This window comes from Ictalurus punctatus, chromosome 15 (assembly GCF_001660625.3).
Source record: "Ictalurus punctatus breed USDA103 chromosome 15, Coco_2.0, whole genome shotgun sequence".
NCBI classification, from domain to species: Eukaryota; Metazoa; Chordata; class Actinopteri; order Siluriformes; family Ictaluridae; genus Ictalurus; species Ictalurus punctatus.
In genome coordinates this window covers 22404662-22431415 of record NC_030430.2, presented here as the reverse complement: position 1 = coordinate 22431415, position 26754 = coordinate 22404662, and the positions used below count along the sequence as shown (strand labels likewise).

Below are 26754 nucleotides of genomic sequence, written 5' to 3'. Positions count from 1 at the left end.
AACCACAGATATACATGATTTTGTTTTACTATTTTTACTATAGTTTATTTGCACTAAAACCATAATAATGCCAATCTGCAAAAAAACAACAAAACAAAAGATGGTTTCTGAATAAAACCCATTATCAGAGTTAATTTAAGGGATGTTTTTAAGGAATAACCACATCCCTTAAGGTTAAATCCATGGCACTGTCCGTCAGCGAACGTTACAAAGTGGACCAAATGCGGACCTAAGTGGACGTCCCCTGTTTGCTGGGTGGGCAGAAATGCAGGTAATGACTGTGTCAGAGCTGCATCATTTATTGCAGTGAAACTGTCTAATGATTTCACATTTTATCTTAGGAACAGTAAATAAATAAACAAACAAAGCACATGATAAATACACAGGAGGAACCGATATGAACAGAAAATTACCATTCATATACTTAATATATATGAAAGTTTTGTGTAGCTACAAAAGATAAACATTTCTCTACATCACAGCTACATAAACTGGAAGTGCTTTTACCATTTTACTACTGTATTATTATTATTTTTAAAAGCAAAATAATATTTAAAACAATAGAATTTGTAATGTTTTAAATTGTTATAATGGGAATTGTTTGGGGTTTTAATGGGAATTATAATGGTCCCTTTTGGGTCTCTACTGGTAATATTTTGCCTTCTCTTGGTGGCATAATATGTGTAGTGGATACCATTAAAGACCAGTAATGGTAATGGTTTTAATGGTTAACAGCTGATGGTTCGTAATGTTATTTGTCATGGAACCATTAGAATTTTTGTGATGGTTTCTGTTGTTGTTGTTTTTCAGCAGGGTATTCATGCAATTTAATCAGAAAATTATGAACTCTTAATTATTATACACTTCCTCTGGGGGGGGGGGGGGGGGGGGTTACTTTTTCTTAATTAGTTATTAGAGATATTTGTATATATTATATGTTAAAATATTATTTCACAATACCCCTTAGGTGGTTTATACCCATATACGTTCCTAAAATAATTTCATCCACATAAAGAAAGTATTCATTAATTTTAGGCTTGAAATTCGATTTAAAAAATAAATCGCTCATGCATCATGTGTATACACTCTGGCCCCGCCCACTTTCTGTACCACGCCCCCTCCGAGTTGACAGCGGTTTTCTCGCAAAATGGCGCCGTCCTATATGCGGATGTGGTGCGGTGCCTCTATGACTTTTCTGTGCGGAACACGGTACCTGGGGGTCACTGCGGGATTCTGCAGGCCTAAATCAGCCGCCACGCAACTTAGGTAACACCATTTTAACTGATCAGTAATCATGCACATGCTGTCGAGGATGTTCAAGCCATAGTGCATGTTACTAACTGTATTTCCAGAGAGCACTGTCAGGCACAGCTGACTATAAAGGTCACTGAACATCTAAATCCAACTTTTTTTTGTAGTTTCTTTCACTTTCTACTAACAGTTTATATTATAATGCAACGAGTATTGTTTGAAGGAAGGACAGGGGGCAGAAAGGAATGAAATAGTAAGTAACTTTGACTATTATGCCTATGCAAAACTTATTATCATCCAATTATTTATGGTCTCTGTGGGCTTTAGGATATTACCTGGGAGTTATATTAGGGCTGCAGTAAGGTTTTAGTCTGCAGATGTAAATAAAACCCTTCTAATAAATTCATTGTGAGTGATGTGTAGTCCAAGAAGAACCATAACGTGTTCTGTAATCCTCACAACATCGTGTATGTATCATCATGTAATGGTCATAACATCATTCATTCAACTTCAGTAACTTTTTTATTCTAGTCATGGTAGCGCTGGATCCAGAGCCCTATCCCTATCCCTATCGGGAACACTGGGCGTGAGATGGGAATACACCCAGATCCATTGCAGGGCACCATGCATGCAGATTCACACACACACACACGCACACGCACACCTAGAGATAATTTTAGAGTCACCACTCCCCCACTATGTTTTCAAGAGATGGGAGAAGATCACAGGACCCAAAGGAAACCCATGTGAGACACTAGGAGAACATAAATAAAAATCCCACACAAAGCTCAGGATCGAATCAGGGATCCTGGAGCTGTGGGTATGACATCATAAACTGGTGTGTTAATCGACTGCCTCATCTTCATCCCTATAGCTTATGTTTAGTGAGGCAGTATTCGCCTTCTAAAGCGAGGTACGGCCTCGGCCAAAGCATCACGTCACGGTTGAAATGGGCAAATGAAAAGTACCAGAGATTTCTTCAGAGACGCTTCCCTAGATTCTACGTCCTCTATTCCACATTTATACGAGGTGAGGTTCGAGTCTGTTCCATTATTTCGTATTGTTAAGTTTTCAACTGCAGAAAAAAAACAGCAACAACAAAAACAGACAGACATTTTGAATGTGAATTTATGAGTCAAATACGTGCAAACTCTTATGCTGTTCTTAAAAAGCAGCGTTGTGCAATGTTTGGTAGAATACTCATTTGGTCCCATCTGTTCAGAGTTTCTCTGCATGTCATTGTAGGATTTCGACTCTTCTTCAAGGATGCCCGAGAAGTGCATAGGATCAGAATTCGGATGATCAGAAACAACATCGATCCACAGAAGTTGCCTTACCGTGAAATGGAGAAGCTCAGACAGGTGAGATGAATAAGTTAGAGTGTGTTCTTTCGTGTTTGATCATAATATCATAAGCATATATAACCAAATAAATGTAGTACAAATTTTTGGATTATAACCAGAAGGGTTGTGTAGTCAAATTGTGCTAATAAAATTTCGGTTATGTTTAATAGTCTTGGGGCCTTCTAATGTTTGCAGTCTGTCAGCAGCCTGTATTTCCAGCTAATAGTATTGTCAGGATCAACTGTATGATTACAGTGCTATCAAAAAGGACATTTCATAGTGAAGTTCATTTCATTCTAACAATCCAGTGTTTGAAAGTATGACATGCAGTACAGTGGATGAAGGTTAGAGGGCGACATAGTGCTGTTACCTCAAGATTTTTCATGGGATTGCAGCATATAAGTGCAGTTAAAGTTAAATCTAAATAAAATTTTTCTGATTAGCTCTTGAAAGTTCATGGGAAGCGGATTATTCAGGATTATCTGGATGAACCAGATGTCTGCTGTTCAACTCTAAAGTGCAGCTTAAATAGAGTCTTTGTGACCTTGAGTATGTTCAGTCAATTAAAAAAATCTCTTGGGATTTTACGGCTTCAGATGAATTCGTTATTAATCCATTGTGATTGCGTTTTAGGCCGTATTTTAAACCTGTATTTGATGGTGTATTAAATGCAATGCTTTGTGTTAATATATATATATATATATATATACTCTACACTACATGTTTGTTCTGACAGTTCCACAGAGACATGATCAAAGCTATTCCTCTGGTGATCATCTCCATTCCTCCTTTTGCCAACTACCTAGTGTTTGTTTTAATGTGAGTATTGACTGAATGTAATCTGTCCCCCAATATACACTTAAAGAAGCGTGATAAGTAAGGGTGGTTTGGTTTGAAACTTTCACAGCATTACATTACATTACATTACATTAAAGGAACGTTTTTTCTCTTTGTACAAATCTCTCTTTGTACAGCACATATTCCAGACTTTATTCAAATTCAAATGCTAATTCAAACGTGTATTTGCGTTGGCGTTTCCCATGTGTGTGCGCATAATTCGAACTCACTTGCGAAACATATATATTTACAGTAGCATTTTCATGAGCAAAAGCATACAGTGGATGCCAACATTTAAAATGCAAATCTATTTGAGAGTTTATTTTTAATGTCTGTTAAAAATAAAACGCTTTTGCAATCCTATATGAATCCTATTTCCGATCAAACACGATGCCTAACCGTGAAACCAACCACCCTAGTGACAAGAAAGGAAGAAAACACTCAGGGGCATGCTGTTATAGGAAAATAACCAATGATGTATCACGCCACCCCGAAGATGTTATTATCCAATAACAGCACGCCCCTGAGTGTTTTCTTCCTCTTACTCCACAGCAAATCTGTCCTTCTAATACCTTTCAGAGTGTACTGATCTTTATTACTGTGTAATACCTAACCCTCCACCCGCACTCATTCTACTCCTCTCTTCGTCACATCCTACTACCAGGTACCTTTATCCACGCCAGCTTCTCATTCGCCATTTCTGGACGCCCCAGCAGCTGGTGGAGTTTCAGGGAGTGTATCACGCACAGAGGGCGCTGCATCACAGGCCACTGCTCGCTGGGTTGAAGACGACAGCATCGCGCATCACACACGAACAAGTGAAGAGCCGACTTATGGAGCTGTGCAGTAAAGTGAGTCCCTCCGCACGGTATAATACATTAAAACGTCTGAGGTGGATTGAAAAAATACTAATTATTAATATTTGCCCCTGTTTCCAGATCCAGGGTGGTGCTCACCCCGTTGTGTCTGATCTCCACGCAGTGAGAAGTTTATTCTCAGGCCCTCCACTGGGTATCAGAAGGATGGGTGCAGATCAGATGGTTAGTCCTTTAAATCAAAGCAACAGTCAGGAACAGTGGAAAATGCTCAAATCGTTTATAATTGGCTACTATACTGAAGTATTATTTTAGGATATTTATGCTTTACAGTACGTGAGTCTTATTGAAACTGAATACTTGTACTCTTGCTTAATTTCATTTCCAAGAAGAAAAAAAAAGCTCCTTGCATTATTATTTAGACCTTAAAGGTAACAAATCTCAGAGATCTCTTCTTCTGTCGTCCAGCCAATGACTGTATTGCGTATATCATTCCAATGATATATAATGTTTACATTTCAGTTTTAGTATCAAATCAAGTTCATCAGTGTAGAAGAGGATTATCAAGAATCATGACAAGAATTTTACTTATTAGTTATATTAGCCTTGTAGTTACAGTACAAATCTAAGACTCAGACCATTCACATTAGGTGTTTTTTTTATAAACATGTATAGAGAAATCTCTGACTGGAGCATCATAAACTATATATATCTTTTTAAATCTCTCTCATGTGACTTGCACGTGTAACCATAGCAATGATGATGTAACTGCTATTAAGGGGTGTGTCTCAATCAGCTCCCTAGGTAGTCAAGGGATTGATCAGAGAGTCGGCCATTTCAAGGGCTGTCTCAATCACAAAATACCTTTAAAAAAATCCCACAATGCACTGCAAAAAAATAGGGTGCGTCGATGCTCACTATGTTCCCTTACTGGAAATAACGTCATATTTTCAGAAGCCTCTCAGCTCGAAAACAAAATGGCGGACGAACTCTCAGCCAATCTTGTCTACAAACGTAAGTGGCTTGTAAGCATTGTTGTGGCTCTCAAACGATTTAGTTACGATGACGATTTTTAACTTGTTCTATATACGGTTTGTTTGAGGTTAACAACTTTTATGTGTTTAATGTTTAATTTTTTAAAAATCCACTAGCTACTAGCCTACGATCCTGCTTGAAGTACCATGACAGAAACCCGTACGATTAAGCTAACAAATTTATATGATGTACAATGTCAGAAAGATATCTGTTGTTGAGAAACGCCAGTGGTGACGTTTTACAATGCGAACAAGTAGCCATGTCACAGGAAATTGAGTGATCAGTGTAACAATGTGTAGTGAGCCAGGGTCCTTAACAGTGTCCCAACCCGTGCACACAATATACTGATTCACCACCTAGGGAGCTGATAGAGACACACCCAAGTTTTATCCTCCTCAGTAGAGTTAATATGTGTTTGCTAATAATAACTTTCAGAGACACCTTTGCACATTGCTCTTCTTAACGCCCCGCCTCCCACCGTTCTGGATTGGCCGGCGCTTGAATAGCCACGCCCTAGAGCTCATGCACTTGGATCGTGCCATCATCATCCTGGGTCTCCACGAGCTCAATGACATGGAGCTCAAAGAGGTAGGATAGAGATTTTATTACATATCACTCATTAACTGTTATGCTTATGATGGAGCCGGTATTTATGTACACAAACGAACTTGTTTCACGGACGTTCTACAAATGCAATGTAACTCTAAATGGTTAAAACAGTATCACGTCATTCTTTAATCGATAAAGAATTGTAATTATTGACAAACTGGCATGTTGTGAGAGGAACAAAACACGCCAAGACGTGCTGTTCTTGGAAAATAATCTACTTCTGGGTGCTAAGAGTAACTCCGCTTTGCATCGGGCCACAACACACCTCACCATCAGTGGTTATTTTACAATAACAGCACACCCCCAAGTGTTTTATTCCTTACCTAATGGACGACTTGTTCCAGTGTTAGACATGTGAGTGAGTCGCAGTGCTTGGATCACATGATCTCTGTTTGCAGGCGTGTTATGTGAGAGGGCTGAACGTGGAGCAGCTGAGTCCTGCACAGTGCCGAGACTGGCTGTCTCAGTGGCTGCAGTTCTCAGTGCACCTTAAAGGTGAGAAACACGACACCACTGACAAATGTTTTACACCATGAAATAATTTGTTAGAGAATAATGACATATTTGAAATGCAGAGGTGACAACATCTCCGGTTTAGCCGTAGCGTTTTTAACAAATTTTGTCTGGTTGTTATGGCCATGAAGTAAAATTGGCGAAAAGCCAGTCCACTGAACAGGAAAGAAAGAGGTGCATTTGCTTCTGTTTACTTTCGCTTTGCACCAACCACCATGTAGGAGTATTTCGCATTGCTGTGTGGATAAACCATTCAATTCAATGATATATTTATTATAGTTTGATTACTATGTGTAGTATAATATGGGCATGGACCAGACGATAGAGCCAGTATGTTCATGTTGTAACAGTTGTATAAAGTAAGCTTTTACCAGCACTCAGCTGGAGGTTTATAAATACAAACATTTCTGCCGATCGCAGTTAAATATGAGTTCAACTAATATGTTTTATCATTAACGCTGGTAGCATGGAGATGTTTTTTGGACCGGTATACACCGATCAGCCATAAGATTAAAACCACTGACAGGTGACGTGAATAACATTGATTATTTCATTACAGTGGCACCTGTCAAGGAGTTTGATATTATATTCGGTAGGACGTGAACAGTCAGTTCTCAAAGTCGATGTGTTTGAAGCAGGAAAAATGGTCAAGCATAAGGATTCGAAGTGACATTGACAAGGGTTAAATTGTGATGGCTGGACGTCTGGGTCAAAGCATCTCCAAAACGGCAGATCTTGTGGGGTGTTCCCGGCATGCAGTGGTTAGTACCTTCCGGACGTGGTCCGAGGAAGGACAACGGGTGAACCAGCGACAGGGTCATGGGCTCCTAAGGCTCATCGATGCGTGTGGGGAGAGAATGCTAGCCCGTCTTGTCTGATCCCAGAGAAGAGCTACTGTAGTACGAATTGCTGAAAAAGTGAATGCTGGCTCTGATAGAAAAGTGTCAGATCACACAGTGCATCTCGGTTTGCTGCGAAAGCTCCTACAATGGTCACGAGTGACCGAACTGGACCGTGGAACAGTGGAAGAAAGTGGCCTGGTCTGTTGGGTCAGTTTTTCTTTTACATCATGTGTAAAAGATGGCACCAGGATGCACTATGGGAAGAAGGCAACCTGGCAGAGGTAGTGTGATGCTCTGGAGTTCAAGGTGTTGACTCGGCCTCCAAATTCCCCAGATCTCAATCCGATCGAGCATCTCCAGGACGTGCTGGACGTGCTGCACTTAAAGGATCTGCTGTTAATGTTTTGGTTCCAGATACAGCCCACCTTCAGAGGTCTTGTGGAGTCCATGTCTCGACGGGTCAGAGCTGTTTTGGTGGCACAAGGGGGACCGACACAATATTAGGCAGGTGGTTTTAATGTTCTGGCTGATCGGTGTATTTTAGTGTTTTTGTGGTAAAATTCGGTTATTCTTCTTTGTACCTGTCAGGATTTTTGTGCTAGCAATATTAGCACCTCTGTAAAATGGCATCTCTATTACACGTTTTCTTTTCCTGTATGCAGAAATGCCAGGCTCTGTGAATACACACGAACAAATGGGAAATTCCAGATTATCCACCTGCCATTCAAAATACAGAACATGTAATTAACCAGGAAATGAACTGTGTAGAGACGAGATGGATTTCAGTATTAGTCTTATTTTCCATCGTCATGATTTCAGCCAAACCTGTAAAAATACAGAATATCATAACACTCAAGATTTGATTACTAACATCAGATTCTGCAGCGGAAAAGTTTCTGGATATCACACCATATTGAGAGACGAGGTATTTTTAAAGCCTCATTTAAAAAAAAAAAATTGTCTCATTTTTATAAGACTTTGCAAATCTTCCCCACCCCCCAACACACACACACACACACACACACACACACACACACACACACACACACATAAAATAGTCGTAAAGACAATCTGTTTTAGATTGTGACCTTTGTGCCCGGTCAGAATCAGCCACGTGAGAGGACTTACCTTTAAAATCTGCACTTTATTATTTAAGGATATTTTTAAATTTGTCGTTCTTGAAGTTGCACTAGTATGATTGATTTTGTCACAGGAAGTGGGAGACCCCTGATGATAAAAAAAAAAAACTCGCACTCTTTGCAATGTCAGATTGCTTCAGTTTCCTTTGTAACAAACTGTGTCCACCCCCAACAGGCCCTAGTTAAACTGCATGATGGTTACCCTGACAGTTATGCGTGCCTTCTCACCACCTTTCTTCTTTCCTGCTTTAATTTCCTCTGTGCAGAATCAGAGACCTCATTGTATTTGCATGGTATGATGCTGCTGACGGTGAACTACCCAAAACCAGCACGCAGCTGATGAGACATTGCGTTTTTCAACTACGCTGACCGTCAAGGATCAGAAGTGAAGTAAACAAAAACCTCAGACATGAGGGAGTGAACAACTTCAAGAGGGAGTGAACAACTTCAGTTATCAGAGACGTTCCAGGCCAGTATCAGGATCATACAGTGTAGGCCTCAATTACAGTGTTGAGTGAATATGAGAGGAAAGGATGGTAATCTTCGAGTTATTTTTGAACGTTTGTTTCCTTGAGCAAAGTGATTAGAAAGATGGGTGGGAATCGTGATGAAAGTACTAAAAACAGTACATTGCATAGCGGAAGTCGATTTCGTCTTTTAGCCTTTATCGTGTCAGATCTGCGTAAATGGAACAATTGGATCCATTCCACATTTACACACAACTTTGAACCTCAGAAACACAAAACGTTGCATGCAGCACGTTCTAATTCCATCATGAGATGATTATGAACATGCATCTAAGAACAGATGTATGAAAAAGGGTTAACAACTCATTCTGTTTACATGGAGTGTTGTGGATTTCTTCCAAATGTGGTTCAACCACAGATTGGTGTGGTTTTTAATTTTGGCTTGTGCTTTGCTGCATTTTGTTTTTTATTTTATTTTTTTTCCTTTTTCCTTTCCTGTGCTGTTTAAGTTTGCTGCTATGCATACAGTTCATCTGTACTTTGAAAGCTGATTGAATTCATCAGAACAGTATTCAGGGTTGCCAGGTCCTCGAAAAAAAAATAGCAGTCAAATTGCAACCCAAAAATATGTCCAACTTAATTTCTAACTGTAATTAATGTGAAACAAGATCATATTATACATTTGTAATGAAGCAGTATTCAAATTGGTTTACCGAAATATCAGTGTAATAATACAAGACCACTATAGGACATGAGCAACATGATGTATTTATAAATATGTAGTCTATTATTTGTACTTCATATCCATTTACCAGTCTGTGCATGATTTCGCCGAGGGTTTTTGTGATTGTTGCGGCCAAACGTGCTTGATTTTGAGATGCTTTTTACACAATTTGCAGGGTTTTTTGTGCCTTTTTTTTTAAACTAATAATTTTTTTTTTAGCAGAAGCCTAGTTGAATTGGCGAAGTTGCAGGAAATAGTTTTGCACGGTCCTTCACAGTGATGTTTGGTGACCTTTTAGCTGTACTCGTGTTTGACGCATGAGAATCGAAGAGGGCTTTGGCTGAATGCGCGTCATGAGGACGTCACATGAAGCGTCTCGGCCCACATCTGCATAAAATCTGTGGTCGTTTTGAAAAATTGCAAGCGTTCATTTCTGCGATCGCAAAATTCTGGAGGGACTGATTTACGAGCCGATACACTACTTGGTACATTTTAATCATAAGCACATACCCTATACACTGCCAGTTAAAAGATGGTGAATATGTGGAGTTTGTTTACATCTTATTATATTTGTTAGTGCCTCTAGAAAGTATTTCTCTTTTTTGCTGTATTGCAACATCAAATTTAAGCAAAAGAGAGATTTTTTTTGTTCTCCTTTAGAAGTGATTCTAAAGTAGTGTAGTGTAGTGATTCTACAGTAAAAATCTAATTAAGTCAAGTACGTAGGGGAAGTGGTGGCTTGGTGCTTGGTGGGTAAGGCCCTGGGTTACTGATCGGAAGGTCGGGTTTCAAGCCGCAGCACTGCCAAGCTGCCACTGTTGGGCCCTTGAGCAAGGTGCTTAACCCCCTCTGCTCCATGAGCACTGTATCATGGATGACCCTGCGCTCGGACCCCAACTTCCTGACATGCTGGGGTATGCGAAGAAAAGAATTTCACTGTGCATATGTATATGTGATAAATAAAGACTCATCATCATTATATTCACCTCAGAATTACTTAAAATGTTTTATATAATTAAACAGAACAACCCACTTCCAGTGAAATAAATATTAAACCCACATCAGCAAAATGTCAAATGTAGTGTGATTATGTATGAAAATATCAGACATGGCAACCCTGACAATATCATCAGAGATTATCGGAGTTATTTGACACAGGAACAGAATAGTGTTCAAACTTTTGCCCCGATGAGGCCCATGCCCCAGTTTTTAATGAGAACTTTCTCCACCCTACACACACACACACACACACACACACACACACAAACCCATAAAGGTTGGCAGGTCTCATAGATAGTCATATAAGTGGTTATTTATTTTGGTATTTTTCATCTCACCCTCATGCATTGAATTCACACAGTTTGAATACCTCTGCTGTAGAAAGTATTGTGAGAAGGACATTGATTTTAACGCTGTGATGAAACGCATACAAGGACACCAAGTCCTGTAAATGAAGTCGCCCCTGCAGAAGAATCATAAAGCACTTATGTACATACACAATTAAAATGATTTGCCCCACATATTGGATTGATTCAAAGTAAAGTAACAAAACAGCTCTAAGTTGCTTTATTGTGGTTTTTGCTTCCCTCAGTCTGGACTGCAGTCACTGATAAGCCTTTGTAAATGTGCCTTGATGTTATAAAGACATGTTTCCAATGACCTCTGCTATGTAAAGAACAGAACTACTTTTTTAAAGGTCATCTATAAAATCCATTGTGTGTTTATTTTGTTTGTTTGTTTTATTCAACGTGTAATGTGCAGTAAACCGTTTAAGTAAGGTGACAAAGTGATAAATTGTGCTTTGTTCACTTCCTTCCTTCCTCAAGCTCATCAGGTTATAAGCCTTCATAAGGTTGAAAGGGTGCGTCTGAGCGGGGAGACACAGTAAGACGAGCAACGTAGCGCTAATATTAGCGGTCTATATTTATTATGCTTTTTCTGTTTTGTTTGGGGGGGGGAGTTCCAATAAATTCAACATAATTGATCAATTGGGATTCAGCCAGACTTTCTATAACTGACTAATATTACTTTTTTTTTTTTATACCACAGCACTGTAAAATTTTTAATTTATTCTAATTAGTCAAGTTAAATCATAGGTTTACATTAAACGTGCTCGTTATTGTTTCTACAGGGTGTCCCAAGTCTCCATACAGAGAGGAAATTAACACTTTTTAGCAAAATGTCTTCCAAATACATACATAAATTTTTTTCCCCCTTTTTTCAGATAGCCTTTAAGAACGCCTTTGCCAAAAGAAGAACGTATTGAAATCATTCTCATGGCTGGATCGGGAAGCTGTTGCAAGGTTGCGATGGACTTTAAGAGGAAACACGACGAGCACGTCACACAAGACACTGTCGCCAAACTTATTAACAAATTCAAAAAGTCTGGAAGTCTTGTGGCCCGACGTGGTTCCACTGACGCAGGCACAACCGACGTGGTTCTGGCAAACATACTCCCTGTATGTAGACTCTGTATGGAGACTTTTTTGGGACACTCGGTATAATAACAAATCATTCATAGGGACTTCTATGTTTGGTGTACCATTTAATCCTAGTTATTTAACAAAGAAAACATAATAATTGATCGTTACAGTATGGAGACATTTGACATTTTCGGGAGGAGTCTCAAGTGTCGGCGCTTTGTGAAATCGGAGGTAATTTAAAGTTTTACACTACAGGAAAGTCTTCAGGAATTAACTTGTTTCACGGATGTTCCGTCGCTTTAAACGTAACTACGAACAGATAAAAAGTAGGAGACGTTCTTTACTTAATAAAAACAAATGTAATTGTTGGCAAATTGCTGTGGTATGAGAAGGAAAAAAAACATTTCAGGACATGCTGTTATTGGAAAATAATCAACTTTGGGGTGAGAACAGCAACTCCACTTTGTTGTTTATTATTATAGAGAAACCAATGGGGGAGGTGTGAATTTACAAGAGTAAGGCGTTATTTGTTTGCCCAATCACCGCACAGCACGAGTTTCCAGTGTCATTCAGCTACCTAGTCAATTACTGGGCCACAACTATATATTTAATTATTTTCATGCTTTAACATTTAATTATTGGGACAAGAAATACTTTTGTTCTGATTCAAAGACTGGTGAAATTTTTGGAATATACTGTAGGCTAATAATGTAACGTGTGAAAAATACCGATTTGTAATGACTTACGATGATTAAATTATACAGGGTAGCGATACACAGTGATAATCATCTGTGTCAAAACAAATGTGTGAAAATGTCTGGACACTGATGATGTTGGGGGGAAACTGTAAAAGTTTATTGTTTATGCCATTCCAACATTGAAAATTTGATAATACAATACATGAAATGTGAGAGTATAAAAGTACAATCTCTCCCTAAAAGAAGTCCATAAAGAATACTAAAGTACAAATTTATGAGACATAACAAGGAAATGATAGACAGTAATTCAGCATCTATGATTAAAAAGCAAGGTTCAGGTGTTCTCTACCTGCATATAGGCACATTTTTTGTCTAGAATTTTAGACTCTGCAAGAAGGCATTTACAAATCTGAAGTGTTCAACTGGAGTGTCAAAGTGATTTTTACTGAAGTTCAACGATGGGATCACATGACCTCGTAGCCTTTGCGGATCCCGCTCATCAGTGTGCAGCCAAACACAACACCCAAGATCTAAGGCAACACAAATGAGAACAAGAGAGATGTCAACCAGATGTTTCAGAAACATTCTGGATGTTTGGATGGTAGTGAAAAAGAAAACTGTGTGTTACCTCTATGAAGGCAATGACAAGAGCTGCTACGCCAACCCAGAGAATGTTTTTCCGGATAAAATCTTCCGCAGCAGCCATACAGCCCTACAAAAGCCAGTATCCTCATTATTACACGTTTACATGTGAAATAACCAAAAATGTTGGTTGAAAAAAATACAGCATTAAGAGTTGTCCTTTTGAGACTTTTTGTTTACACGTCGTGTCTGAAATGCCTCTCAGGAAGGCGGTGCTGCTTGTCCGCTTACCTCTGTGTAGATTTTGTTGGCGTCTTTCAGGGCTCCGGCTCCACAGTTGACTGAGATGTTCTTGCAGCAGGAGTCGGGAACGGAGTTCTTGTCAGGCTTGAAGAACGCCCAGTCAGAAGAGTTCGCTGCTCCACAGCATTTCAGCTACACACAGACACAACACAAGATGATATGGAATGACCGATATTAAATACGGAATTTTAAAAAAAGGGGGGGGGGTTATCGGAAAATGATCAACAACCTGGGCCAAAAGCGAAGCAGATTTACTGTTACCACTGTGACGTTGGTTATTTTACAATAACTGTTTTGTTTCTCTTATAACACCAAGTTTTATTTTTTTTAAAGAATTTTTCAATTGAGTTATTTAATAAAATGACAACTGTTTAGAGTTGTGGTCCAAGCACCAAGTGCGAAGGACCCTATTGTTTGTTTAAACATTTGGCTTTTTTGAGTTGCTCAAAAACTCAGAAAATTTGGCACACAGCTCAAAAGTGTGTGCCATCATGTTCAAAGCCACGAGATTCTGTATGGAGGAACGGTCTCAGATCATGTATTCTGCCATGTGTTCTCCAACCTCATCAGGCATTATAGGAGAAAACACAGAGCTGTTATCTTGACAAAGGGAGGTAGCACAAAGTCTTGACTAAACAGGTGCCAATGATTGTTGTACACCTATATTTATCAAAGATATATATATATTTTTTTGGATAAACCTGTGTTGTGTTTGCAACTGGTTGATACCCATGAGAGCAGAGTATTTTTGTGAATTTTTTTTTTTTTTTTTTAACAAAAAGATCAAAAGGTTAAACAATAAAGAATTTTTCACAGCCTTTTTTGCTCATATTTACCAAGGGTGCCAATATCAGTGGAGGGCAGTGTAGTGTGCATCCATTAATTCCTCCCAGCAGGAAGTTTTTGCGAAGGGGTATTTGATCAAACAATGTATCAAACAATGTGACCAAATAGCCCATGATGCAGTCCAAATAGGAGGGGCTGTGTAATTAGTCATAGGATGTGGTACAGATTTCACATCTCAGTTTCAGATTTGCTCCATAATGCAACGCAACACCCACCAGCCCATACTGACACACTGTCATGAGGTTTTAATAGGTCTCGTACATGCTTTCTTCAAAACCAACAATAAAATTCACAGGAAGTCATCACATTCACACATCAGGATTGTGAATGCAACCTGACAACATTAAAAATGCTAAAATGTTTATATTACTTATTATGGTAGATAGCAGTTCCATGGCGACACAATTAATTAAGACGTGACACCGAACAGGAAGTCTTCCTTAATCATTCCACAATGCATCATGTGATGGAGCTGATATTCCAGATGCATACTAATGTACTGTTCCTCATGCCTTTAACCTGCCAACATAGTAATAACTGGAAGTGACACTAATTTAACATTCATTTCACCAGTGGCATTTACCATGGGTTTTCCTCATGGTTACCACACATCATGAGGTCATGCAACTGACATTGCTGCACCTTTGGTGCTTGGACCCCGGCAGTCACTGCATGCAGCTATATTTACATTCAATGTTTCAGTTACATTTAAATGTCCACAAGCAAGTTTGTTGGTTTTATAACTCGCTTTACAGCAGCTATAAACAGTCCTTCCCTCACCAACCTCTCTTTTCCCTCTCTCAGATTTATTAACACAAAAAATGTGCAGTGGTACTGAGGAACCAGAAAATGCAAAGCCCTCGCTCCTGAAGACTTTCCCCACGGTGGAAAATGACGTCACGGCTTTACCTCTGACGGTTACAAAGCACTGACACCGAAGACTCCCTTCATAAGTGTTAAATACATGTCCCCTCACAGAAATAATTACATACGCTTGTTAACCTGTTTATGTTGTTACTATAGAGACGACCACGTATTGGAACGAGTGTATTATTATAAACCTGTGATTTGCCGTGCTACTACATCTGCTATGATATAATATTCATCAATATCTTCTAACCAATCGGAATCGAGCATTTGGCAGCACTGTGTTATAAATAGAGTTTATGAATTCTGGGTGCCAAGCAAAGCTCACAGCTGATGTGTGTTAGTAATGACCATGCAGGAGACAAACCTCTTTCTGTAATTCGTCCAGGTTCTTCTGAACAGTCGGATTTGTTGTGTAATTTTTCATCATTTCCTGCACTACCTTCTCCGTCAGATCCTCCACCTGGATGAAAAGACAAAAGTCATCTAAATGTAACACCAGTTTGTGCTAAGCTTTCGTAATTTTTTTTTTCCTTTAAGTGAAAGACTACAAACAACAAAATGCATTAGAATAAACAACAAATTTAATGTCACAATTAATTTCTCTTGATTTGACTGAAATGAACATCTACACATCCCAGGACTGTATTGGTAAGTCATACCTTTCCTTTCAAGACATAAGCAGCAATGGCTATTCCAATTTCGACGATGATGATGATGGAGAGCAGGATGACAAACTGAGGAGAAAAGAGGAATCAGAAACACACAGAGAGAGAGAGAGAGAGAGAAGATTAAAAAAAATTACTGCTGTGTAGTTATGTGTACATAGAAATCATGTAAACATAGAACAGTACGTTGGAGTTAACTCTACCAGTTTCTCTGTTTACAGATTAGCAACGTGTGTTCAATGAAGCAAAAAAATCTAAAGTATCCAGTTGGACCTGTTAGTTTGGGATTTAAGACTTCTTAAGTTCACTGTAAATTTGCACTGGAAAAAAAATACAAGTGCTTTTAAACTGTGGGTGATTTCATAAAATCCTATTCTAAGAAATATGTCCATGAAATACGTCCAAGAAAAATCAGACAAAATCAAAAGAATTATTAAAATAGAAATTTCAAAATGCCCCCCCCAAAAAAAAAAAAAAAAAACGACAAAGATTTATGCAAAATAAAAAAGTTAATTAAAAAGCTGAATTCTTCTTAAGGCGATTCAAACAGACGTCTTATTTATTTGGTTTGTATTAACGTCTCTAAAATTCATTAGTAGTTTCAGTAGTTTTTAAAATTCATGGTTTCAATCAATAAATAAAATCAAACATCTATATTTTAATGGGGTTATACGGTGTTCACAATTGCAGATATAATAACTTTTTATACATATGAAAATGTTCAGGTTGTTCAGAAATGGGAAAAATTCACGAAAAAAAAAAAGCATGCAGACTACCCCTCCGTTCTCCTTTTTGTTTCTATAATGAATTATCCGGTGTGAACATTTCATCGGCGCTCCCTGCCTTACCGTAGTGACCATGCAGTAGTTATCTTTCCACGCTCCACAACAGCCGAAGAAGGCGATTAAGAAGATCACAGCTCCTACCACGATGATCACAATGGGGGCTGCGGTGCTGGCCACCTCCTGAATTGCAGGAATCCTGGTGATTGCCGTCCTCGCCAAAACGCCCACTATGATGAGAGCCAGGCCACACAACTACACGGAGAAATCGAAAGAAAACGAACAACGCATTAGAAAATCCAGGCTTCGGCTTTATCATAAGAGAATTTCCACTTCCAAGAAGCAGATAGCTACCACAGACGGTACAGTCTCATGTCAGTCACATGTTCCAATATTTTCAATCGCTTGAAAAATGGGTGGGTGCAAACACAAAACATCTAGATGTCAATTCTGATCTATCGGCTCGTGTTTTTCTTTTGATTTCAAACCCATATGTCTTCATATGACTTGGCCTTGTCGTTCCAATACTTTCAGAAGGGACTGCGTGTGTTAAATAAACCTGTGCTGGTTATCCATAAATTGTATTTTATCCTCATGAAGTACATACAGGGAAACTCTGCCAAACACTGTTTGAACTGCCTGTAATGTTACTTTATTGCTACAGTAGCACTTATGGGATATACACCAGCCAGTCATAACATTATAATCTCCTGCCTAATACTATGTAGGTCCCCCTTGTGCCACCAAATATAGCTCTGACCAGTCAAGGCATGGTCTCCACAAGACCTCTGAAGGTGTGCTGTGGTATTTGCAACACTTTTTGCAGTTTCACATTATCCTGCTGAAAGAGGAAACTGCCATTAGGGAATACCGTGGCCATGAAGGGATGTACTTGGTCTGCAACAATGTTTAGGTAGGTGGTACGTGTCAAAGTAACATCCACATGAATGCCAGGACCAAAGGTTTCCCAGCAGAACTGTGCCCAGAGCATCAAACTGCCTGAGCCAGCTTGCCTTCTTCCCATAGTGCATCCTGGTACCATCTCTTCCCCAAGTAACACACACACACACACGGTATAAAAGAAAACACAATTCATCAGACCAGGCCACCTTCTTCCATTGCTCCATGGTCCAGTTCTGATGCTCACGTGCCCATTGTAGACACTTTCGGTAGTGTACAGGGGTCAACATGGGCACTTTGACCAGTCTGCGGCTACGTAGCCCCATACAGATGTGTGTTCTGACACCTTTCTATCATAGCCAGCATGAATCTTTTCAGAACTTTGTGCTACAGAAGCTCTTCTGTGGGATCGAACCAGGTGGGCTAGCCTTTGCTCCCCATATACATCAATGAGCCTTGGGCTCCCATGATCCTGTCGCTGGTTCACCGGCCATCCTTCATCGAACCACTTTTGGTAGGTACTAACCACTGCATACCGAGAACACCCCACAAGACCTGCTGTTCTGGAGATGCTCTGACCCAGTCGTCCAGCCATCACAATTTGGCCCTCGTCAAAGTCACTCAGATCCTTACGCATTTTTCCTGCTTCCATCACATCAACCTCGGGAACTGACTTCACCTGCTGCCTCATATCCCACCCCTTGAGTGGTGCCATTGTAACAATATAAACAATATTATTCACTTCATCTCTCGGTAGTTTTAACGTTACGGCCAATCGGTGTATACTCAATTTTATATCCTATTATTATATCTTATATAGCATCTAGTAAGGAAGCTGCAAACACAGTTTCATTGTACTTGTGCGATAAAGATTTTCTATTCTATAAGAAAAATCTCTACTTTCTACTCATAAAATTTTCAAACATGACCATTTCTATGTAATCATATATAGTATTCGCAAAGTCATAAACTGACATTTTAGCATTACGCAACTTCCTTGTTCCCGTTTGTTAGGAATTTCAATCAAATTCCTTATAAACAGGTGACTGAGAATGAGACCCGATACCTATCACTGTAATCTGTCTGCCAGTTTCTACTGCAAAAGTTTGTACTTGTATGGTCAGCGTCGTCATGCTAGCTAGCATGTAAAAGGTTGGGAATAAAGCTGCTGTTAGTCAGCCTTAGCTAATGTTTTCCAATGTTCATTAGTTCCTCGGTGAAAGAGGTACTGACTGATCATCAGTAAGTAAAATCCTGTTCTTCTGCTAATATTTCTTGTGCTTTTATTTTCATAATTTATGTAAATAAAAGTTTCTACTTTTCTACTTGAGTGTAGAATTTCAAAAGCCCTACGTCAACTTTTACAGGTTTCATTCAGGTGTGTGTGATTTCACTTTTACACAAGGTAACATTTGTTAATAACTAGTACTCAAGCGTTACGCTGACTTTTTAGAAATCTAAAACAGGCATTAAATCAGACCTTCCTGTTTTTTTCACAACCTTATCAAAGTTTACTTAATAAACCTGAAACGAAAGCAACGTACTCATAAACGCAAGACTACCCCTTACAGAAAAATCACACGAAACATGACTTTCACATTCAAATGAGGAATGTTTATATATAACCATTCTGGGTTTTCCAGTGATTCATTTACACCCACATCCTATTTCACGTGACTATATACTCACATGATGACACAATGTGTTTGAATTGATAACACGATACAGTACACCTACACATGTTTCTCACGTGTTTCTCAGATAGTCGTATGATCACATGTGAAATGTATACATGTATGATTTTTATGTACAGGCCTGGCCGGCTCCTAAAGCACATCACGTGCTACACTGATCTGCTTTACCTCAAGCCTGAGACTTCCAGGAGACGCACTGCACTACTGTTATTTAAGTAAAACTTGCCTATTTGCTAAAGGAGTTGGGTTTCAGAAGGGCATTGTAGCCATGTCAGAGTGTAGGTAAATACACAGGAGGTGATCAGGAAGCTCTGCCTGACACGCCTTGGCACTACAGTGAGAAGGCTGTAAATGCTAAACACACACATCTGGAGTTTGTAAATAAACTAAACACTTAGTTCCAGATAAAACTGTTATTAAGTAGAGGGCGGGCGATATGATGGCGAAAAATATCGCGTCACGATACTTGATATACACTATGATATACAAGTATGAAGACACTAAGTTTTATTACAAAAGTAAATGACTTAAAACCTAAAAAAAAAATGTAAATATGTTTTAAATGAATGTTTAAAATTTGAAAGATTTAGCACAGCATTTAAAAAAAAATATTTACATTTACAATTTTCTAGTTTATATTTATTTCAATTTAAGCTATTTAAATTACGTCTTACACCACAACAATTTAATTTTTTTATTAATAAAAACAAAAACATCATACTTTTTAAGTACCATTTATAGTTACGCTTAATGTTGTAGAATGTCCGTGAAACAAGTTCCTTCCTGTTCTCTATTAGCTATTACAGCTATATTTTTTATATATATATATATATATATATATATATATATATATATATATATATATATATATATATATATATATATATATATATATATATATATACTGAAAACTTTCCTACACTGACACTGGAGACTCCTTCCATAAATGTTAAACAAGTCCCCTTACAGAAAACCCTCACCATATCAACAATTACACATTTTTGTCAGAGCTGCTGTTAGAGAAAGTTTTAGAAACCAGTGAGATTGATTCGAGAACGGATCTGTGCTGTGGTTTAAAGTGCTGTATGCGTTGCAAACATGCTAAATTGATGGTTGTACTTATACATTCTCCACAGAAAACCCACACTATCTTGGTACTGTTGTGCTCATGCAACACCCAAATGATATAGCTGGACCTATACGTAGTGCCTTTCTTCATATTGCGGCTGAGAAATAGCGACAGATGGACTACCTCTATAAGTATACACTTTGTAGTATACCTACAAAGTGGACTAAAAGCTAGGTTTACCAGATAAAATACTTTTAAATTCCATCTAGTGTTACCCATTTCATGTTAACAGCTCCAAATTTGTATTATTATACCCCCAAAGATACACCTTCCATTCTGACACGTCATATTTATCCTTAATTCAAACACAGGACCACTACCACTGAGCTGCATTCTCTGTGTTCACATCCTCATATGCAGGCACACACTGCAACACCAGTGTAAATATTTAAAGGTTAAATTAATGACAGCAGAGCGTTGATGGAGGCAGAGCTGCTGGAATCGAGCCTCCTCTACTTTGCACTGCTTCCTGAATAGCTGTGGTTTTCCACTTTTCCAGGCCTTTTATTTTTCCATACACAGCGCTGCTGATTACTGACAGCGGAAAAATGTTGATCCTCACATGACACGCTCACATGACGCGGCCAGAACACCTTAGGAAACTTAGTCACGAGGTTACATCACACTCTCACTCCCTCGCAATCAGAAGTGCTCGGGGGGGGGGGGTCGTAAAAAGCGTTCCGTAGTTTTTCCCTCATGACATCATCTTTTTTTTTTCTTCTTTTTTCCAATTCAGACAAAATATACTACTATCTACCAATCCAAAGTGAAGACTTGAAAAGATTTCAGAGTCATAATTAAATAAATAAATAACTATTCTGAAACATGATCTTTTGCAACACTTTTCAAACTATGATGCATACATTTCAGAGAAGTAGACAGGCAGGATATCATCAGACCACAAAGACCAGGGGAAATTCATGCCTTGGTTGATGCATGCGGGGAAGCTTGTGCAGTTGTTTCTTTATGTGTTTGTCAATTTGTTCCACACAAATGACTGTTATAGTAATCTACTTTCTTCCGATTAGCATTACTCTTCTGAAAACAAATCTGTGGGGCCGAAACATAATGGCGGACTTTGCAACCAGAGCAACATCCAAAACCACATATTCCTCTATTATATACATCCCAGAAAGCTTTGGAGAAGCCTCATGGAAAACTAACTTGACATACTGCTTAGCGTCAGGGGGTAAAGTGGGATTTGGAAAGTGGAGGAACTGTGACAGTGATTGGGCAGGAGGTTACGGATTCAATTAGATCTCATGCCAATGATGAGCGAGTCGACCTGCGTTAACATTAACACCACAAAAGTTGCATTTTGGTTCCACTCACAAGCTAAAATTAAGCAAACCGACTGGGATATATTTATTAGGATAACATGGAAAGCATATTAAACGTTGCGATAGAATGCAGTTTGTGTTTGTTTATCAGATTTCAATTAACTCACACATCTAACACTGAAATGTTCATGAAGACAGACTACACTATGGACTACCTAGCTAATCAACAAGCCGATAAGCTAGCTACGTTAACACATGACCAAATTTAGATAAAATATGAACTTAATCATAAGTAGGATTATTGCATATATAATTACACGTTCGATGAACATGAACATTTAACACAACAGAATGGATTCCTGCCTCTCAGCGCATCAGAAACTGTGGACAACCAATTGGTTGATTTCTGTTAAAGATGAATTATGATTGGCTCTTGTATTTTTCGTTGAAACATGACTAGACCTTATTGTTTCTGTGACATAGAGACCGTGACTTTGGTTTCTGCTGTCCATCGTGCCAATGTTCAGTGCTTTATAAACAAAACCTTGTTATTTTTGCTTCAAATCATGCATTTGTGTTACTCTTAAACTTAACAGAGAAGCCATAGCATCACACACTGTTGTTGGGAAGTTGTGATGCATTGTTTAGCCTGACATTTATGATGTACTTCCTTCTACGGCTGGAAGTTGGTCGAGCTGTATTTAGCGTCGAGAAAAGACACCTTAAACACAATATAATCAAACTCAAGCCGTACAACTTAATACAACAAAATGTAAATAGGTGAGCCAAGTAATAGCGGTAATAGCCTTAAGTGTAACACTACGCAAATCATTAACAGGCATTGAGCATTAATAGGTGGTTTTTCCATGTTTGTTCCTATTTAGCCATCTAAATAGTGAAATAAAGTCTGACTGCAAGACTCTAGTTAGCTGTTTCAACATACATTAGACAGAGAAGTGAACTCTTGCTAAATGTCTTCACATTTTGCACAAAAAAAACCCCACACATCCTCAGTTGACTTAGCTCATTTCCACAGTTCCTCATTCACATTCATTCAAACTAGAATAAGGTCAGTAAAAAATGTTTGTTTTAGTGTCTTTTGAGTATTCTTATAGGAATTACTGATTACTAACCGAGTACCATTTCAGCCATCTGGGTTAAAGATATCATAAAAGGTTCATTAATGTCTCCGGATAACCATAAGAGTGGTGTCAAACTTAAACGGAACTGACAGTGTCAACATTTCCCCAGAAATTGCATTCCAAAAAAACTGTGTGAAGAGGTTATCAAGACAGACATCTACAAATATTTCACAATGTTGTTACTAGGACTGATCTTAAGACTGAAGACTTACCCAGAAGATAAAGTTGAAGAAAAAAAACAGGAACTTCACGCACTTCATTGCACCCTCCATAGTCTTTTAAGTTTGGATTCTGAAAAAGGACAAGACAATTAGACATCAGATGTGAAAACTACATACCTGTCTTCAGTGTAGCTGCACTGTGATGTTCTGTGAAGTCTGGATTTAGTTGCATTTCCAGTGTGGATCTAAGTGATAATGATAATGAGTCTTTATTGATCACACGTGCAAAATTCTTTTCTTCGCATACCCCAGCATGTCAGGAAGTTGGGGTCAGAGCGCAGGGTCAGCCATGATACAGCACCCCTGGAGCAGAGAGGGTTAAGGGCCTTGCTCAAGGGCCCAACAGTGGTAGCCTGGTAGTTCTAGGGCTTGAACCCCTGACCTTCCAATCAGTAACCCAAAGTCTTAACCACCAAGCCACCACCGAGGAGTACTGTGTACCTACCAATCCCCTAACCAACCTTATTAAATATGGGGCAGTGGCTGGCTGCTCAATAGTTTAGGTTCTGTACTCATAACCAGAAGGCTGTGAGCTCAAATCCCAAAATTTCCAGAGAGCCACTGTTGGAGATTTGAGCAAGACCCTTGATCTTGAACTGTTTGGATTGGATTTTGCTTCAATTGTAAGCCACTTTTTGATCAAAAGCACCTGCTAAATGAATGAACGCAAATCCCACTACATTGCACCCAGTCCTGCATAATGAACATTACTTAGTCCTCGTGAATAATCCTATTACCCCCTTAACCAATAAACACTTGTACAGTATGGCTAATGAGAAGACCTCTGCACTAGAAGTAAATACATTAAAACAGGCCTTCAGTGGGGAGGTGGAGCATTTAAGATTAGTGGAAGATTACATATCACGTGTAAACAGATAATACAGATCCTAACACACCTATGTTTAAAACACATAACACACCCATGATGTATCCAAGTACCTGATGGCGATTGTTTGTGTTTGAGAAAAGGACCATCATGTAACTGAGCGCATGTTTAGTTTACCTAATGAACGTCAGATTTCCAAGCGGTATAGAAAATGGATGGATTATTAAGAGCACAAGTTGTACATTGATGTAAGCTTACACAACTAGAACCATCTCTGCTGAACCCCCCCCCCCGCCAAAACAATAGAAACCCTCAAAGTATTTGTATTGGTTTTAATAGTTATAACGGGAATTGTATTGGTTTTAATGGAAACTGTAATGGTAATTTGTTGCCTTCTATTGTTGGCATGTTGTGTCTAGTGGATACCATTACGAACCAATAATGTTATACGGTTTTAATGGTGAGCTGACGGTTTGTAATTGTATTGGAATTGGAAACCATTCGAATTTCCGTGAATTTCAGAACCATCCAAACAACTCCTAAATTCGTCTTAAATGTTTTACTTTAAAAAACAAACAAACAAAGATTATACCTAATAATGATTGACAAATGCGGAAGAGTTTTAGTGAACACTGATTCGGTTCAACTGAATCTGTTCAGCTCGTTTGTGAATTAATAAACACTACTGTACAAACTATAAAGCACGAGCCGACACTGAATACAAGTCGACGACTCTTAAGGCTGGTTTATCTTCACAACCTGGTGTTTTATTCCCACAAATACCAGTGCAGTTGATGAAAACGACACAATTTCAACGAATACGTGTATTTAACTCTTACACTCGGCATGCGTCACATACAGCTGGGGGTGTTTCATTTTAACGTGACCGCTGAACTCACAAACGGGATAATAATGTCCGTGTCCTGAACATATCCATGATAAATGAGGCCCATATCCACATATACTCGTTTCATTTGAATGTTAATAACGATATGAAGGGTTAAAAGGAAGGAGTAGTTCCGCCATCCTAAAAAAAAAAAAAAAAAAAAAAAAAAAAAAAAAGCCTTCGGTGAAAACCCCTTATTTCACTATGACAAACTTCTAGTGAAAATACGAGTGACATTTTAATCTTTAGCTCGCACGCCCAGTCCTACGAACTAATGTCAATTTATCATAAGCTAGCGAACGTATCTGTAATAAGAATAACTTATTTATTTATTTATTTATTTATTTATTTTTTAAAAAGGCGTAGAGAGGTAACTAATGACTGCTCGGATACAGCACAAACATAACGTTCCTATTCACAAGCAAATTACTGCTGCGACGAATTCAATCATCTCCTAACTCAATTTAACACCAAAAACAAACAAACAAAAAAAATATTATTTCTTCATGGCAAGCGGCCAGCCAAAGGAAATGAACCTAACGGTTTCCCCCATTAAAATGTCCGTGTATTAATACACACACATGACAAAAGACTCGAATGTTACAACTTACCTTAAGTTTTAGAAACGAGTTGAGAAGCAGTCAACAAATCGAATGAGCCTCCCAGGTCCTTGTACTGCTTTAAAATGGCAATGGTCGCTCACTCCACCCTCATCCTACAAAATCCTGCTTGTGGCGTCATTTACGGTTTGCTTAGTCACCAGCATGCGCTTCATGAAGGTGGGACGTTCAGGAAATGAAGAAACTATAACTCGGATAATGTTCGACTTGACGTTGGACGTTCGATATTCGCAGAAATACGGAAATTAAGGGACCGTCTCTAAAGTTACATACGACATTGTTAACTTTGTTAGCATTAACATTTGACCGAGGCCCCCCTTTCGCAAGATGTCTTTAAAACACTAAAAATACAGACTTCTGAATATATCCCCCTTTTTTATTATTATTATTATTAATTACATCTTACATCTTTACATTACATTACATTAGGAACTGATTGTGTGTGTGTGTGTCTGAGAGTGAGAATTAATTTTTCACACCAAATTGTTGCGGCCCCCACTTTGAAAACCACTGATATAACCAAAGTTCATTTTTGAACGTTAATAAAATATTCTTGAGTATGAGACATATGAGGGTTGAAGATGATTTGCTGAAGCTCACAAGACTATAGTGTTACAAAAGTATTTTCCAAATTTCATGTCTGCACCAGTCCACCGTGATAATTTGTGCTTAAGGAAAACGCATGACTTATACAACCCTCAAACTGGTGACCAAAAATACCATCACAACTGAAACTGAAACGGCTCTGGCTCTTCAAAAACACATTGCTGCCATCTCATGTTTACACACCTGCTTTACACTGTACAAAGATGTAGCCGTGCTATGTTTAGTAAGTACAAGGCTCTGCATACCAACACCAAAACCTTATGCTAGTTGTGAAGCATGGCGGAGGGAGTATAATAGTGAGGTCTGCAAAGGGGGCTGAACTGTAACTTTTCCAAGACCTCTAAGAAACTTGAAATTTGCCCTAACTGATGAAATAATTATTAATATCACCATACCATGAAGGGTATTTTAAAACCCATGGTGTCTGCTTGAAAATGCTGCACTCATTTTAATCAATTTAGACAATCGATATAACCTCAGCTAATACAGCTATTATGGATCTAGAGACCAGTAAAACTTCCTGTAAACTAATTGGATAATCTGATCTAAATTCCCTGAACTGCTCTTCCAGAGATTCTTATGAGCCTGCTGAATGCATTATTACAAGACATTATTAGACCATTATTAACAAAACCCTGTCACTCACCCATGGCTACATTTCTAATACTTTAAAAATCGCAGATATTAGACCGTGGATCAAGAAACC

At 38.6% G+C, this 26754-nt stretch overlaps 2 protein-coding genes across 2 annotated transcripts; one reads left to right on the top strand and one right to left on the bottom strand.

Moving 5' to 3' along the window:
* Positions 1-1126: 1126 nt before the first annotated feature.
* Positions 1127-13056, top strand: letmd1 (LETM1 domain containing 1). The gene is made up of 9 exons (XM_017487431.3): positions 1127-1266; positions 2126-2280; positions 2497-2612; positions 3331-3413; positions 4096-4282; positions 4370-4471; positions 5717-5869; positions 6289-6385; positions 8651-13056. Exons 1-9 carry the CDS (start codon positions 1148-1150, stop codon positions 8722-8724), a joined length of 1086 nt encoding a protein of 361 aa, XP_017342920.1. The 5' UTR covers positions 1127-1147; the 3' UTR covers positions 8725-13056.
* On the bottom strand, positions 12832-25510 carry cd63 (CD63 molecule). The gene is given in 8 exon segments (NM_001200265.1): positions 12832-13226; positions 13325-13408; positions 13570-13713; positions 15662-15757; positions 15957-16031; positions 16811-16999; positions 23102-23180; positions 25434-25510. Coding segments are annotated over 7 exon segments (714 nt in total). The 5' UTR covers positions 23162-23180; positions 25434-25510; the 3' UTR covers positions 12832-13160.
* Positions 25511-26754: the final 1244 nt, after the last annotated feature.